The 18,351-nt window shown below is 40.2% G+C and overlaps 2 protein-coding genes across 4 annotated transcripts in view; both read right to left on the bottom strand.

The window, feature by feature from the left end:
• LOC135101470 (RNA polymerase II subunit A C-terminal domain phosphatase-like) overlaps window positions 1-13,990 on the bottom strand; it is a 39,415-nt gene extending 25,425 nt beyond the window's left edge. The window contains exon 1 of one of the 3 annotated variants that reach the window (XM_064005456.1): window positions 13,852-13,990. Coding sequence is in view for 1 of the 3 variants with exons in the window: in XM_064005458.1 (XP_063861528.1) it covers window positions 13,852-13,854 (3 nt within the window). In the remaining 2 variants the exon portion in view is untranslated. The remainder of the gene's footprint in view (window positions 1-13,851) is intronic. The other 2 variants (XM_064005458.1, XM_064005457.1) reach the window with 2 other exon arrangements.
• A 405-nt stretch (window positions 13,991-14,395) lies between these two features.
• The window catches only part of LOC135101469 (lachesin-like), a 149,352-nt gene continuing 145,396 nt past the window's right edge, over window positions 14,396-18,351 (bottom strand). Inside the window, exons 7-9 of the mRNA XM_064005454.1 lie at window positions 17,934-17,996; window positions 17,559-17,825; window positions 14,396-17,207 (exon numbers count right to left, since the gene is read on the bottom strand). Coding sequence (XP_063861524.1) covers window positions 17,116-17,207; window positions 17,559-17,825; window positions 17,934-17,996 — 422 coding nt within the window. The 3' untranslated portion in view covers window positions 14,396-17,115. The remainder of the gene's footprint in view (window positions 17,208-17,558; window positions 17,826-17,933; window positions 17,997-18,351) is intronic.

Raw genomic sequence — 18,351 nt, 5'->3', positions numbered from 1 at the left:
AGAAATATAGTTAAACAATAAATGGGTAATTCTAAAGAGAAAATATGTTTTAAGAGGTAGAAATGGGAAAATAATTCAAGCAAAGATGAAAGGATGAAAAAAACAAAAATCAAAATCACAGTCCCGCTTATGATTGACTGGCCTGTAGCAATGCAGCATTAAGCTTATAATATGACGAAAAATGTTGTTGTATGAAAATTAATACAGAGAAGAAATGCTGCAGGAGACTGCATGAACATTTTGTGAGCTGCAAGAATGGACACTCATATCACATTGACTCATTAATTTTCGCAGGCATATACCATGAAAGGCGCCCTGGATCATTGTTTTCTAGTACAACAGTAATGCTGCACACATACCATCTCCGCGCCCACACACACACACACACACACACACACACACACACACACACACACACCTCCCCATCCACATGCACACACACATACCCACACCCACCCACACACACACACCCACACACACACACATACACACACACACAAATCTGTTAATCTGTTTCTTCTCTTTGTATATATATATATATATATATATATATATATATATATATATATATATATATATATATATATATATATATATATATATATATATATATATATATATATATATATATATATATATATATATATATATATATATATATATATATATATATATATATATATATATATATATATATATATATATATATATTTTATTTTTTTTTTCTCTCTCTCTCTCTCTCTCTCTCTCTCTCTCTCTCTCTCTCTCTCTCTCTCTCTCTCTCTCTATATATATATATATATATATATATATATATATATATATATATATATATATATATATATATATATATATATATTTATCTATGATGCTCCTACGTGGCATAATTTTTGTTTACGTGGCATTAGGAACGAAAGTTTAGGTAATACAGAACACGCAGTGTTGGGGGTGAATGACACGTTTGGGTGGAGGAGGGGAGGGAAGGGAGTGAGGAAGATATAACGGGGCGCCGCTCTGTTCCCTGTCACAGCTACGTCTCCGCGAGAACATGAGGTTGTTCGTTGCTGTGTGTCTCTCCCTTTTGGTATTGGTGGAGAACGGAGTGGTAGGGTTGTCAACGCAGGAAGATCAAGGACGGACAACCATCATTCCAGTACTGGATGAGGCTGATCTGCCATCAAGCGGGGATGAAGAATCAACGGACCATAGCTGGGAAGACACGATGCCCATCAGACAAGCTGAGAATGAGACAGAGGCCAGCCAACCAATGACCGAAGACAACGAAGAACACTTGATGCTCATCAGTGAAGAGGATGATGAGACAGAAGCCAGCACACCAGTAAAGGAGATTGAAGAGTTGGTGGATGATGGCGAGGAAGTCGAGATGCCTATCAAACACGTTGATGGTGAGACAAAAGCCGGAGGATCAGGAGAGGATGGAGAGGATTCAGCAGATGACACCCTTGAAATCGCAATTCCCATCAGACATGGTGAGAATGAAGCAGAGTCTACGGAACCAGTAAATGAAGATTTGGAGCAAGAGTTTGAGGAAGACACAGTTCCTGTCAGACATACCGAGAATGAAGGAGATGAGGAAGTGCTCGAGTACGGAGAGTTGCAGTATGACTACGACAATCTCAGTAGGTTGAAAACATGAAGCGTCGAGCCACTCAAAAAGTTTACACTTAGATAACCAATACAATACTGTAGTACATGAACAGAAGTAAAAAGATAATGATATACAATGCACTGTAGCATACACATCACTGTAGTCGCCATAGGCTGAGCTGTCGAGACGCCACTCTCCGCTCCATGCCGTGTATCTTGTCATGTAGTTACGTTTGTGATTTTGTTCTCACAGTTATCTGAAGCCACATAGTTTTCATATTGATGTCTTCGAGAACTGGCTTGGAACAAGGCAACTGATAAGGTGACTGAATAATAATAATAATAATAATAATAATAATAATAATAATAATAATAATAATAATAATAATAATAATAATAATAATAATAATAATAATAATAATAATAATAATAATAATAATAATAATAATAATAATAATAATAATAATATATATATATATATATATATATATATATATATATATATATATATATATATATATATATATATATATATATATATATATATATATATATATATATATATATATATATATATATATATGGCAGTCACTCGCCACACTGAGAGGGAGGAGGCAAGGAGGGAGTAGCTTCTCGATCAGTTTAGTACAAAGTTTAGGTTAAAGGCTGCGTAAAGAAAGGATAATGAGACGCAAAACAACCACACTTCAAATTTTCTAATCATTCAGCTTTGTCTCTGTAGCAGATGGTCCAGCAGCACGGGCACGGAGTTGATGAATTGACTGTGATAAATGTTAACACCGTTATACCAGGTACTCATTAGCAGCTGATTTTAAAGCCCGTTAGTTACCACACTACACAAGACTCATCGGTTACATTACCAACAGTCACTACTAAAGTAATGATTTACTCATTCGATGCTTTTCAGCACCAGAAGAAAGAAGAAATCATAAAAAAAGTAAGTGCAGTTCTTATCATGTATTAGTTTAGTTACATGAAATAAGTGTTCGCAGTGTGTGTAGGATGTTTCCTGATCGAAAATAAGTTAAGGCTATGATGAGCTGCAAATTATTATTTGTGTTCGTATGTAAGTCGTAACCACTGCATGTGCTCTAGCTACATTTTTCGTAGAACACTAATTAAATGCCATTCTGCTTTTCTAGAATGTGTGCCTCTCCACCCATGCAAGAATCTCGGTGGGAAGTGCAGAAATCGGAAAGCTGGCTGCAAACCGGGCAACTTCATATACGAGAGCACGCATAATGTGAAGTACTGTAATAAGAAGTCGTGTCTGTGCTGTGTACCTGGTGAGTAACAATATAAGACGTGCCAGCACGGCGGCAGGCAGGATTCTGGGGACGTGGCTATTACAGACAAGAAAGTACAGAAGAAAAATGCAAATAATCTAGGTTATTGAACTTATCTTATTTGAGAAAGAAAGGGATGGTAACGATTTCTTTCCAGGAAATTCAGTCATAATGTAGTAAAACTACGTGGATGACTACCATTTTCCCTTTTGACAGTTGTCAGTGGTAGTTTCTCCTCCACTGATCACGAGTCACAGGTGAGTGAGGTTGAGAGGGAGCGAGTTTCATCAGTAAAATGTGAACAAGCCGCACATGGTTCCATAAAATTTTCACTCCCTTCCATTCTTGTCTTTTAATAATCATTACCAATACTATAACAATCTTAAACTTTCTTTCTACAGTGGTGAGATGCAAGGCCAAAAGTAAGTGTTCGGGGCTGGATGGCAAGTGCATATGGAAAACTGAACACTGCAATGGCAGAGTGAAGAAGGGCAAGTCATTCTGCAATGGGAAAGACTGTGTTTGCTGCTTACGTGAGTACCTTTACGTGCTGCTGAGCGTAGTGACCATTAGCAAAAAGTGTTATGAAAGATTTTTGAGAAAGCTTCAAGTTACTGACCTGTCTTTGGTAACTGGCATTCTAATTGGGCCTTTTATCACACTTTTTGTTGCCCTTGGCCAGTGCCTCTCACATAAAAAAATAAAAAAAACGTCAGTTTTTTTAATGTTTGTTTTATCAAACATTTCTGGTTTCAGCAATCCCTACCGAGTCCCATGGTATCAATTAAAAACGCTTATCTTGTAAAAGAAATGCGATAAAGCACATAATACAAAAACATATATTACGAACATGCGATATGTAGCCTGGGCCCCGAGAGTCAGTGAGGGAAAGGTGCAGCCAATCAGCAACGTTCTTTCTTGCTGCTCTAACGAAGGTTTTCATCAGAAGTAAAACGAATTGTCACACACACACACACACACACACACACACACACACACACACACACACACACACACACACACTTACCCCTCTCCTCTCCACAGCCCCGAAACCAAAACCAGTATCCTGCCTGACGAAGTACGCCTGCCATGCCTTGAAGGGAACTTGCATCAATCTTTGGAAAGAAACTTGCAAAACTACCGTCCTGAGTGGAAATAAGTTCTGCAAGGGGAAGGACTGTGGCTGCTGCATCCCTGCCATGCCCAGCACCACTGGTAAATCTTCAAGGCTGTTGTATTAACCACATGTGCGCACGCGTCTTTCATCGCAGCGCTTATTTCGTGTTTCCATTATTATGGTAATAGCGTTCTTATGGTATTTCTCTTGAGAGGAACCACAACCACTTTGGTTCCAGCTTCACTGAATAACACACCGGCAACCGAATGTTTGTTTAGAGTGACAGATAACAAGTTCTATGATTGGGTTAGAACCATCCAAAGTCCACTTTTATGGTTAATCCGTAAAACGCTCAGGCAGGTGTGCTTGAGCCTTGTATTCTAAGAAACTTATTGCACAGCAAGCAGATTGACGCTGATGACGAATGAAGGTATTATGGGAATTGCTGACCTGTCGTTCCCAACTTCACTACGCTCTTTACACATTACGGATAATTCTTTATTATTTATATTACATGTTACTAAAATTACCTCATTTCCCACAGCACACTGCTTAGCTGGTGCAGAAAATACAGAACGCTTTCATCATTCATGCACTGATTTAATTTGCAGGTATTATTAAATATTCATATCTGATGGCAGTCTTTTCATTACTGATGATTGGTGATCTGCGCCGAGGAATTTCCTGCCACACCATCGTCGCCGTTTTCTCTTCTAATTGTTTCGCTAATCAGTATCCGTTATGCAGACAATGGCAGGTTCTTTTTAGAAGTACAGTGATATGTGCAGTCTGATTCATTCTTCGAGACCTGCACCTACGTCTTCGGTGGTTTTGTGTCCTTGTCCAAGAGCAGCTTAAAGTCGTGCATTGTTGCATTACACGCAGAGGACTTTCCAGCTTCTTTCACAGGTAAGTCATCATTGATACACGTGTGCGTGTGTGTGTGTGTGTGTGTATGTGTGTGTGTGTGTGTGTGTGTGTGTGTGTGTGTGTGTGTGTGTGTGTGTGTGTGTGTGTGTGTCACAGCTCCTCCCAACTATCAAGCTGGCCGGCACAAATGCACCTTCTACATTACAGAATTGCAGAGATTGACCCAACCTACCCACTTCAGCATCTGCTCAGGCGAGTTCTTCCCGTTGGCTGTGGTCACACAGGTTTGGCAGATATGACATGCAAGAGAAAACACGACTAAATCTTTAATTTTACTTTATATACTCATAGTATCACAATTTCGTCTGGTGCCCTGATTGAGAACTTAGAGATCAATAGAATGTTGAGAGCTGGAGAGCGCAATTCAATACTTTTGACAGTCAGGGAGTAATCTTACATTTCCGGCATTTTAAATGACTTTAAAAGCCAAACAGAAGTGTTCCACTGAGATCGCAATCTAATAACCATCTTGAGAACAGGTAACAATGAGTTCCCAAATCCTCGGCAAACAGTATGATTCTTGATGGGGATTCATGGTTGGAATTACGGTCAAATAATTCAGTTTAATTTTCAGTAAATGTGGCAATGAGTTTTACTTAATTTTGTTTATTTTGGCAGACTAAACTTATGACACCACGATGCAAATCAAACATTGGGGATTAAATTAGACTTATTGGCCACCTCTCCAACAGCGTCTACAAGCAACAGTGGTCACTCAGTTTTGGTAAAGTTAGGTTGGCCTGCCCGTATGCACAGAGCTTGCAGTGAAGCTATAGAATACAGACCTAAAATCTAATTTCCAAGATTTAGTGTTGATGAATAAATGGTAGATAGTTATGAAGAAACACAGTATATGAATTATGCAGATTAGTTGGGTGGCATGCTTGTGGTTACGACTTTAGGAACTGCATAGCATTTGCGCTAATATTCATTCTAACACCTGATGTGTCCTGTGAGATGACATGAATCATGTGCAATCTAATTATTTTTTCTTCCTTCAGAATACATCGGTTTGTTGGTGCCCTGTACGTCTTTCGTGACCTCTGTGTTGTCGTGACCCAAGAACATACGAGACGGACACGACGCTATTTTAAGCTTTTTGTAACCACCTATAATTTTCTGAATCCCTTTTCATTTGAACCTAATGTCACTCGTGAGAGTTTGGGCATCACTTCCCTTCACATGGATGCTTTTCAGCTTATAAACAATGCAATCCATCCAGTAACACTTTTCATACTTTACATACATTCATATTTTGGATAGGCATCTAGTTCGATTCTGTTGCTCTTCAAGGTAAGAACATAAGAACATTAGAAATAAGGGAAGCTGCAAGAAGCGAAAAGGCTTACACGTGACAGTCCCTGTCAGGGATGACTGTGTTCCTCATAGTGATGTACAAATTAGCTTCTCGCTACAGATGCCTTAAATATATATATATATATATATATATATATATATATATATATATATATATATATATATATATATATATATATATATATATATATATATATATATATATATATATATATGAAGGCCTCTGACCTCTCCCTGAATAAATAATGAATCATATATTTCTTTTCTTTACGTTATAGTACCCTAACTTAAGAAAATAGTTTATTACTGTATATTATTAATAAGTAGGTATGGTTATGGTGAGGAATTTGTTTACTTCTGTCGTTCCTAAAGATAGCATCCGTCATAATTATGTATCTCTACGCTGACCTAAAAGCCACGCTAGCGTCTCTGCCTCCCTCTCAACACTTTCTGGCTGGGCAGCTAATCGATATGCTCGGAAAATTCATGCTACTTCCCAAATGATTGATTACTTAAAATATTTTGAATTGCCTTATAAATTTGCCTTGCCTTAAGCTGATATTCGAAAAAATCAATAGAAAATAAATAAAAATATCAAATATCAATCTTTAGAAAATGTATAGAAGCTACCGTGCCCAGCAAACACGTGTCCAGCACGACACACGTGTCCAGCAAGTACGTATGAGGTAAAGCTCAGTACACCCAGTGAGGCACAATTTCCTGTTTGTAACTCCCATCATTTAGTCACATGGATGCCACAGACAAATGCGAGGATACAGACCACGTCGTTAATGTTAACGAAGAAAGTGGTATTGAAGCTGATTGTTGAGGTCCAGTACATGTCAAAACTAATACAATGTTTATAAGGAATGTCTTGTACTGTAGCTGCTCTCCTTTACTGTGAGTCTCGATCATCAATCAGCGGCAGAGTCGTCACAACCGAGAAGCTCAAGCATGTATGTACTAACCATTGTTTGAGGAAGCCTGCTTTTGGTCACGTGTGGTCACGTGCACTAACAGTTTTATCACTTGTGGTCACATGTACCAGTAGTTTTATATGATGGCATGTGATGTGATGGTTATACATAGATGTTCTCTGGAAATTTATCCCCTGAAGTGTGTAATTTTTTAAAATGTAATTAATTAATTATTTTTTTTTTATGTAGGAGGGACACTGGTCAAGGGCAAAAAAAAAAAAAAAAAAAAAGCCCACTGAAATGTCAGTCCCATAAAAGGGTCAACGCAGTAGTCAAAAATTGAAGGATAAGTGTCTTGAAACCTCCCTCTTGAAGGAATTCAACTCATAGGAAGGTGGAAATACAGAAGCAGGCAGGGAGTTCCAGAGTTTAGCAGAGAAAGGGATGAATGATTACTGGTTAACTCTTGCATTAGAGAAGTGGACAGAATAGGGGTGAGAGAAAGAAGAAAGTCTTGTGCAGCGAGGCCGCGGGAGGAGGGGAGGCATGCAGTTAGCAAGATCAGAAGATCAGTTTGCATGAAAATAGCCGTAGAAGACAGCTAGAGATGCAACATTGCGGCGGTGAGAGAGAGGCTGAAGACAGTCAGTTAGAGGAGAGGAGATGATGAGACGAACCCCCCCAGACATGTGAAGCATACTTTATACATGGACGGATAAAGCCCTTGTACAGAGTTAGCAGCTGGGGGGCTGGGATGAGAAAAACTTGTAGAGAAAGCTCACCTAACTTCATAGAAGCTGTTTTAGCTAGAGATGAGACGTGAAGTTTCCAGTTCAGATTATAAGTAAAGGACAGACCAAGTATGTTCACCGTAGAAGAGGGGGGACAGTTGAGTGTCATTGAAGAAGAGTTGTATGGAAGGTTGTGTCGAGTTGATAGATGGAGGAATTGAGTTTTTGAGGCATTGAACAATACCAAGTTTGCTCTGCCCCAATTAAAAATTTTAGAAAGATCAGAAGTCAGGCGTTCTGTGGCTTTCCTGCGTGAAATATTCACTTCTTGAAGGATTGGACGTCTATGAAAAGACGTGGAAAAGTGCAGGGTGGTATCATCAGCGTAGGAGTGGATAGGACAAGAAGTTTTGTTTAGAAGGTCATTGATGAATAATAAGAAGAGAGTGGGTGACAGGACAGAACCCTGAGGAACACCACTGTTAATAGATTTAGGAGAAGAACAGTGACTGACTACCACAGCAGCAACAGAACGGTCAGAAAGAAAACTTGAGATGAAGTTACAGAGAGGATAGAAGCCGTAGGAGGGTAGTTTGGAAATCAAAGCTTTGCGCCAGACTCTATCAAAAGCTTTTGATATATCTAAGGAAACAGCAAAAGTTTCACCAAAACCTCTAAAAGAGGATGACCAAGACTCAGTAAGGAAAGCCAGAAGATCACCAGTAGAGCGGCCTTGACGGAACACATACTGGCGATCAGATAGAAGGTTGTGAAGTGATAGATGTTTAAGAATCTTCCTGTTGAGGATAGATTCAAAAACTTTAGATAGGCAGGAAATAAAGCAATAGGACGGTAGTTTGAGAGATTAGAACGGTCACCCTTTTTTAGGAACAGGCTGAATGTAGGCAAACTTCCAGCAAGAAGGAAAGGTAGATGTTGACAGACAGAGTTGAGAGAGTTTAACTAGGCACAGCTTCGGAGAACAAAAGGAGGGACCCCATCAGGTCCATAAGCCTTCCGAAGGTTTAGGCCAGCGAGGGCATGGAAAACACCACTGCGAAGTATTTTAATAGGTAACATGAAGTAGTCAAAAGGTGGAGGAGAGGGAGGAACGAGCCCTGAACCGTCCGAGGTAGAGTTTTAAGCAAAGGTTTGAGCGAAGAGTTCAGCTTTAGAGATAGTTGTGATAGCAGTGGTGCCATCTGGTTGAAATAAAGGAGGAAAAGGAGAAGAAGCAAAGTGATTGGAGATATTTTTGGCTAGATGCCAGAAGTCACGAGGGGAGTTAGATCTTGAAAGATTTTGACACTTTCTATTAATGAAGGAGTTTTTGGCTAGTTGGAGAACAGACTTGACATGGTTCCGGGCATAAATATAAAGTGCATGAGATTCTAGTGATGAAAGGGTTAAGTACCTTTTGTGGGCCACCTCTCTATCATGTATAGCACGAGAACAAGCTGTGTTAAACCAAGGTTTGGAAGGTTTAGGAAGTTTTTAGGTCAAGAAAAAGAGTGAGGAATGTACGCCTCCATGCCAGACACTATCACCTCTGTTATGCGCTCAGCACACAAAGACGGGTCTCTGACGCGGAAGCAGTAGTCATTCCAAGGAAAATCGGCAAAATACCTCCTCAGGTCCCCCCTACTAGCAGAGGCAAAACGCCAGAGGCACCTTCACCTAGAGGGATCCTGAGGAGGAATTGGAGTGATAGGACAAGATACAGATATGAGATTGTGATCGGAGGAGCCTAACGGAGAAGAGAGGGTGATAGCATAAGAAGAAAGATTAGAGGTCAGGAAAAAGGTCAAGAATGTTGGGCGTATCTCCAAGACGGTCAGGAATACGAGTAGGGTGTTGCACCAATTGCTCTAGGTCATGGAGGATAGCAAAGTTGTAGGCTAGTTCACCAGGATGGTCAGTGAAGGGAGAGGAAAGCCAAAGCTGGTGGTGAAGATTGAAGTCTCTAATAATGGAGATCTCTGCAAAAGGGAAGAGAGTCAGAATGTGCTCCACTTTGGAAGTGAAGTAGTCAAAGAATTTCTTATAGTCAGAGGAGTTAGGTGAGAGATATACAGCAGAGATAAATTTAGTTTGAGAGCGACTCTGTAGTCGTAGCCAGATGGTGGAAAACTCGGAATATTCAAGAGGGTGGGCACGAGAGCAGGTTAAGTCGTTGCGCACATAAACGCAACATCCAGGTTTGGACTAAAAATGAGGAAAGAGAAAGTAGGAGGGAACAGAAAAGGGGCTACTGCCGGTTGCCTCAGACACCTGAGTTTCACCGAGGAAAAGAAGATGAGGTTTAGAAGAGGAGAGGTGGTGTTCTACAGACTGAAAATTAAATCTTAGACCGCGAATGTTGCAGAAGTTAATGAAGAAAAATGTTGGGGTGGGGATCAAGACACCTAGGGTCGTTATCAGAAGAGCAGTCCGACCTGGGGACATTTGTGGTTTCCTTCCCAGATAGGGACTCAGAGGCTGGTGTAGGAGTCGCCATGATGATTTTGAATTTTTCAGTGAAGGGTGTGTGTTTTATTAGGTGCTTGTAGTTTTGTGTGAAGGAGAGTTGTTTTTAGAGGGTAGGCTGTGACTACCCCGTGTTGTGAAACACAAAGGGAAACGTTCAGTGAGGTCACAGCTGGTTTTAATGATAAGTTCACAGCACCTCCGGATCCAGTGCTTTAGACCTCACTGGGAGTAATTATCGTTTCGGCAGGTGCCTACTGCCTCAGGGCCATCAGGAATGTAAAAGAAGAAAATCACATTTTTTTTTTTTTTTTAACTAAGTGATATAAATACGACAGCGTCACCACAGGCTGCTGCTGGCCCTGCCCGCTGTGGTTGCCGTCAGCAGAGTTTCTTCCTGGATAGTTGTGACCGAGATGGTTTATACTGTGTACTTGGGTTAGTAAAAAAAAAAAAAAAAAAAAAAAAAAAAAAAAAATATATATATATATATATATATATATATATATATATATATATATATATATATATATATATATATATATATATATATATATATATATATATTAGTTTTATATTTATATTAATAAAGTGTGATTAATTACTTTCAAAATTTAGCTTAAAAGGGAAATATGGTTAAGATGTTTTATAGGTGCCTAGTTACACACACACACACACACACACACACACACACACACACACACACACACACAAAACATGCACTTCAAGGTCGTAGTCTAATTTGTTATAGTTTACCCTTGCTTTATACTATTTTCTCTGAAATATATTGGTGTTTGATGTTCTAAATACGTATACTATTCTATATTCGAGAAGTTCAGCTATAGTTGATTAGCCATGCAACACTATATGATTATACTATATCCTAGATGATCGCCTTTTTTTTTTTTTTTTTGCTGTTGCGCACGAGATTTGTAGTTGAGAGAAGTTAACACAGTAAGGATCTGTCTTTTATAATGTTGGCGACCTTACGAATAAATACAATGACTTTAATGTCATCATTATGACTGCTACTGCTAATGCTACTGACACCTCTGCTACTACTACTGCAGCGCCTGTATAACTAGTTCTCGAGTAGAATGGTAAATTGTTAGTCAATAGGGAAGGTTTAAAAGATTAGACAAATTTGTGATGTGGATAATTGGTGGAAATGAACAGACATTTATTACAACGGGATTGCAACGTGTAGGCCTGATGGCCTGCAGCTTCCAATATTTTTCATGGTCTTATGTACTACTGTAATAACAACAACAACAACTGCTACTTCTATTACAACAAGCAGTAAAACGCCTCGATAGCCAATGAACGCGCATCATTGCACACCCAACGCAGAATACTGACGAGGAGCATCTAACATTTTCAACCGATGAGTTTTGCTATAACGTTATTTTAAAATTACTTATTTCTTTTCAGCCATCAGTTAACATCAGACCTTTGAAGCTGGTAGTCGTCTTGTAAGGTTTCCACACTTGTTAAGACGCCACCTGTCTCTTTACTAATCTACATGTCTTTTCTTAGCTGGCGAAGCTTCCTTTACAAGGAGACGCCATGTATGCCCGGAGAAAAATCTATTGGCTCGAGGACCTGCGAATATGTTGAGGGAAATAAGATAAAAATGAGTGAAGGTAGTGTGGCCTCAGGCAGCTCCGCTCATCAACGACCATCACTATGCGGAAACTTTACCATTTCTGATGAGTGATATGTAAATGATGTTGAAAGAGTCCGTGGTTCATTTAATAATGTAAATTTTAGTTATTTTTTCCCTTGCCCTCTGATCCTGCCACGTTACGGTCCGCTTCCATCTGTCTTTAATTCACTGGCGAGGAAAGGTTGATGGAGGAAGATAACCCGGCAAACGGGGTCGTGAATTGCATGTATGTACGCACCTCAGTTCAACTGTTTTAAATACGCCTGATTTGAGTCACACACGAACAAGTTTTAGTAATGACATAGTGGCCTCTATAATCCGACTACATGTAAAGTAAATAAGCAAACACGAGGAAGATGGAGGCAGCTGAAACGAGGATGTTGCGATGGATGAATGGGGTGACATGGGAGAACAGGATCAGTAATGCAAGGATCAGAGGAACAGTGAAGGTATCGGAGGTGTCGGAGAAGACATAGGAGGAGAGACTTAGAAGGTACGGGCACGTCATGAGGAGCGATGGGAGAACTGATGACAAAAGAGCACTGGAGATGGAAGTACTGGGAAGGAGGGGGGAACACCCAAGATAAGATGGAAAGATTGTATAACAGCAGATATAAGAAATAAGGGACTCAATACCAACACGGCCGGCGATAGAGATCGGTGGAAGCAGCTCATCAGACACAGACTCCATATAAAGACGAGATAATAAAGCTGACGAAGAAGGTATAAAGCACATCAACGCCTTTTCCGTGACAAACTGAAGAGCTCGCGCGCGCTGGTTTTAGGGGTATATATATATATATATATATATATATATATATATATATATATATATATATATATATATATATATATATATATATATATATATATATATATACGAGTATATATATATATATATACATATCCCTAAAACCAGCGCGCGAGAGCTCTTCAGTATATATATATATATATATATATATATATATATATATATATATATATATATATATATATATATATATATATATATTATTATACACTCACACACAAAAAAAGGGTAGTCTATTATATAGAGTGGTGAATGATACTAATGAAATTAGCGACACACACAACCTTTGCCAGTCTCGAAGAAGGGCGGGACGAGACACCGCCTGAAGTCTCGACGGCGGAGGTGTTGAGTCTTTGTCCCGCGGCTGACATAAGGAGGCAAACAAGGAGACGCTCCTAATTGTTATTGATTGAGGACCGGTCGCCTTCCCCTTGGGTGTGTTTGCCTGGCCGGCCCCGCTACCTGCCCCAAGCCACACAAACACTCAGACAAGATTCTCGCGCCGTTGTTCCACGTAGATTTGGATTTTTTTTCTTCTTCGTTTACAACGTGAAGATGGCGTAATGTTAATGCTGCATGACTGCTGGCGCCACTTCCACTGATGATTTTTCTTTAATCAAGAACTGAAAAGTTCCGTCATTTGTATTCAAAACTGAAATTCATCGTGGTATAATTGCTATTATAATTTCTGTATCGTTACCATCAGCCAGCCACTACTGCGGCAATGCATTATGGAACGGCAAGGATCTAGATGAAGCAGCCCACATGGCCCTCCAAAGTACAACGGTGTCTAAGCTTATACAAAACACAACTCGGAGAGAGAAGGAAGGTGCAGACAATGCTTGTGCGCAGGACAAGAGAGAACAAGGCCGCTCTCGATGAATTTTGTAGGCGCTGGACAAAAGCAAAACTAGTTCTGAGTGATTGTTGAATCTTTCACCAACATGAACTACATAAAACAAAAAGACCTGTAACACTTACCATGACAAACGAGAAATCCTATAAGAACAAGAATTCAGTTACACAGTGGACACTAGCACTAAAAGCTGCTGAGGTGCCCCGATGAGCGGCCATCACGCACCACATGCACTCAAACACCGCGGCCCAACTGACGAAAACGAAACTTAATCCGCAGGGTTCAAACACAAGATCATGACGAATATGAAGCGGTTCGTGTCATCACTCATAACCATTGACCTCCAATAGAATTTATTAAGTGGGTTGAATCACTTTCACTAAGTAAAAAAACTAAATATTGGATTAGTTGACTGAAAAGTAAGCAAACCAAACCAACCGTGAACAATAAATGTTACTCGTAACTTACATAACCTTATCTCGCATCTGACCGCGAACAACTCCACCGATCTAAGCTTCTCTGACAGACCAATCCTTCCATAAAAAGTGTCAAATCCTTTCTTGAGGGGATGCAGGAGGGAAGGAGGGAGGGAGGGAGGGAGGGTAAGGTAGTATTTGTTATTATGGATGGACGCAAAATTAGAACCTGAGGAAATAGCAATAAGCTCCGTCTACTTTTCAAATTTTATTAAAAATCACTCATAACACATAACATATACTACATATTTGGGAAGCTTTTTCTTGTAACATCATTAAGGTTAATTAGTTCCTAAAGAAAATAAAATACAAAATTTCTGAACATCTTGTAGATATCCTCTGAAAATTTGTCCATAAGATATATTATTACTTATGGGTTTTACCTTACATAATCATGAAATACAGATTATGCTTAATGAACGAAGATTAATATTCAGTCTTATACGTAATATTACCGAACCTTCACCTGTGATGCCGCCATTTTGGCTGAGTTTGGGTGCATGGCCGCATGCACCCTGCTATGTATATATATATATGTATATATTTTCCTGCTGGCTGCTGCATAATATACATTACTGTTATGAAGCTTTTGCCAGCGGGTGTCTGGGTGAGTCAGTGTTGAGCACGTGACCTTCACGTCGGGGGCCGGGCTGGAAGGGAGGGTTGATCCGCCAGTGGACAGCTGCGGGGCCGAGCACCAGGAAGGCAGCTGCAGGCGGGGCGAGACTTTGTACATACACCACACAGTGCCCTGACACCTCATGGGTATAGTTCATAGCTGTCCATGCTAGGAAAAAAAAAAAGTTTTGATAAACGCAATAAAATATATAAAAATAAAACCATAAATACAATACTCCAGTAGAACTGAAATCCCTTAGTAGAGGAGTGACGCAAGGTGAGAAGAAAGCGCTGGCCAGCTGAGGAGTGAGCATCAAGGAGAACCGATGACGCCTTGCTTCAAGGACAGTGATGAAATAATAATAATAATAACAATAATAATAATAATAATAATAATAATAATAATAATAATAATAATAATAATAATAATAATAATAATAATTAACGTTATCTAACACAAACACGTGCAGATGTTTCTTTACTTATCCGTGCTACAAACGTTAACAAATAATTTAGCCTACACCTTCTATCATCAGTCCGTCATTTAAAGTGCTAGTTATTTCGGGAAGATATGATAACGCTTCGATCAGTCACATAACATTACAGGGGCGAAACTTATCAGCGGTCATTGTGAGGAGAAACGTGAGAGTGTGGAATGGATGCTAGCGTCAATCACCTGCCGCTGTACACGTGGCCATTAATGCGGCATCGCTTCCTTCTGATCTTATACTTTACAGTACACGTGTCAGGGGTTCACTGCCAGCAGCCGTCCAACACACTGCTTGCAGCACCACAGCTCAAGGCCAAGATTATTCATTAGCTGATTACCCACAGCTCACCCGCGAGGTGCCCAGGACGCTGTCCCGCGGCGCTGCGTCATGGCAACCACAAGACGCTATCAATAAATTATGTACATTTGAAATGTAAATAATAAAATTTGAACTACACGAATTACCTACGTATATGATTGTAGATACAAGATAATTACAAGGGTTGCCTGCGACGCTTCCTCTCCGTAGCTGGGGCGGTGGTGGTCTCACCCTTCCTCCGTATCGACTCTTGACGCTCTGATGGAATCACAACGAGCATTAGGACGTAGAAGTACCATCATCTAACACAATTTTCCCCGCCCTTTACTTACTGATAAGATTTATTTTTACTATTAATGATTTGCACGCATTCTGTTTGATGCCCCTTTTCACTTTTCTGCATAAACTCATCTAAGTGAATCGTCGGGGCACTCTTTATACGCTATTCAATAACTTATACTCAAGAGTGCCATTTTAAATGATCCTCCTCCACCATCCTACCGGCCTGGTCCTGTGTGATGGTGGGGTTTTATGGGTGAGATTCACGAGACAAGGAGTGGATACGGGATGCAAACTCTTAAGTACGGTGGTGACGGGGCTGGAGGTGTGTGGCTGAGGTGAGACACGAGTTTCTCGATTGTCGTAAATGCTTTGGTAGATTTCTTTGGCTAGTGTAACTCTGCGTTGACGGTGACCTTTCTGGATGCGTGTGAGGAAAATGATTGGGCACAGCAACATGAGAATGGAATTCATATCTGTTCCGGCAAAAATAAAATCTAATTTGGCATGGAAGTAGGAATGTGGTGAGCCGATGAATGGCGGTAGGAGGTGTAGGAGGCAGTGTGAGAGGGAGGAGAGGGTGGCGGTTGAGGGACTGTTCGCTGGGTGAAGTCAGGCAAGACATGGATTGGCGGCGTCATGGTGGCTGCTCCACTCGTCTGTATTGAAGCACCGATTATTATTATTATTATTATTATTATTATTATTATTATTATTATTATTATTGTTATTATTATTATTATCATTATTATTATTTACTGTGAGACAAGAAGCCCACGTTTCTTTTTTGTTTTTGATATGATGATACTGTATGAACTTTGTCAAGAGAACAGTTTGCAAAGTAAAAAATAATCGATGAAATAAACATGCAATCATTCTAATGCAAGAGTAACCGATGCCCTTAATAGAATATTACATATCCACAAGCATACAATCATGGTCGTAAGGATAATTCCTAAACGTGAGAGCGCGATACAAGGATAACTTGTGGGTTCGTCAGTCCTCCATTAAGATGAGAACCAACCAAGTCAGGGTTGGCTGTCGACGCTACACTACAGCACACGGTGGGTCTACTAGCCCCCAAGATCCCTGCGTTAGAAGATAACCACTAAAGAGCGATGAATTGTCTATGTTCACGTTAAGGAAACTTTAGCTAGGGTTATCCACACAATTCGGAGAATGAGTTAGGCGTGGCGGATCCTCTTCATCACAAGAGCAGCAGGAGGCAGGAGGGCTGCACGAGGACCAGCAGCGGCAGCAACACCTGCAGCTTCAGACATCCTCCCACCCCGCCGCCGGCTGTTGTCCAGGAGAGAGGATCACAATTTAGAATATGTCATGGCTGGGAACTCATGACTGGGAACGAGCCACACTCATGTGAAGTACAAATATTGCAGTCTAATCAAACTCTATAACCCACATGCAATGCGGCTCTAAGGCACAATTGTGGTAATAGTAGTTGGCACTTTACTGATGTCATGATTTGGTGGTGTGTGTGCGTGTCATCTTCACCAATAGTTTTCTCTATCATGGATTTGATATACTCACAGACTGGGAAATTGGAGATAATAGATCGTCACAAATGGAAACCTAAGTATTTGTAATGACTGACCACGCCAAGGTCTCGTGCACCACCAGGGCGTGACTCACCTGGCGTGGCGCTGCCGAAGTAGTTGGTCATGGGATATTCGCTCTGCTCATGGCGACCTCGCTCCCGCCGCGCCTCCACCTCTCTCTGCCTGTCGTCGTCCCAGTGTGGCCCCTCCTCCAGGTGGTCTAGTTCGTTTCTTTCCACGAAGTCTCCGTCACCTATGCTCATGTCGGTCTCGATGCCTTCCCTGGGTTCCTCCAGTCCCACAAACGTCGCTTTCCCTTCACCTTTTCCGACAACACTGTTTGTTGTTTTTTGTTGATAATCTGAAAGACCCAAACACATGCTTAAACATTTAGTACAGAATGTTATAAAGCGGCAGTGTTCAAGTCTGCACAGTGGCCGGCGTTACAACCCGCACTAGTGAGTCTCACCTTTGAACAGTTTGTCCAGGTAGGAGGGCGGGTTGGTGGGAGCTGGTGTCGGAGGTTCCGTTTCTGAGTGGAAACAGAAAGAACACATTTAGCAGAAATCCAAAACTCAAATTTTGAAAAAAAAAAAAAAAATCAATAATGTAATTTAACTTCACGCTGAGTTGAAAGTCATGCTTAACTATGAACAGAATTCAGTTTTACACCAGAACATTTATGAAATACGGCACGCTGTTAACTTAATTGTAACGAAGGTTTTTAAGGAAACATACTTGAAGAAACTGATTCATATTCTTATCATATTTTAAGGATGAAAGGAAAATAAGAATAGGAAATCTTAATACCTACATTAAAAAAAAAAAGAAATACAAGCTTTGTCAAAGATTAAAATCAAGAAAGAAAGAAAATAAAAATAAATCCC

This window comes from Scylla paramamosain, chromosome 6 (assembly GCF_035594125.1).
Source record: "Scylla paramamosain isolate STU-SP2022 chromosome 6, ASM3559412v1, whole genome shotgun sequence".
Classification (NCBI taxonomy): domain Eukaryota; kingdom Metazoa; phylum Arthropoda; class Malacostraca; order Decapoda; family Portunidae; genus Scylla; species Scylla paramamosain.
Note: the sequence above shows the minus strand (reverse complement) of the source record. Positions and strands in the feature narration are given on the sequence as shown.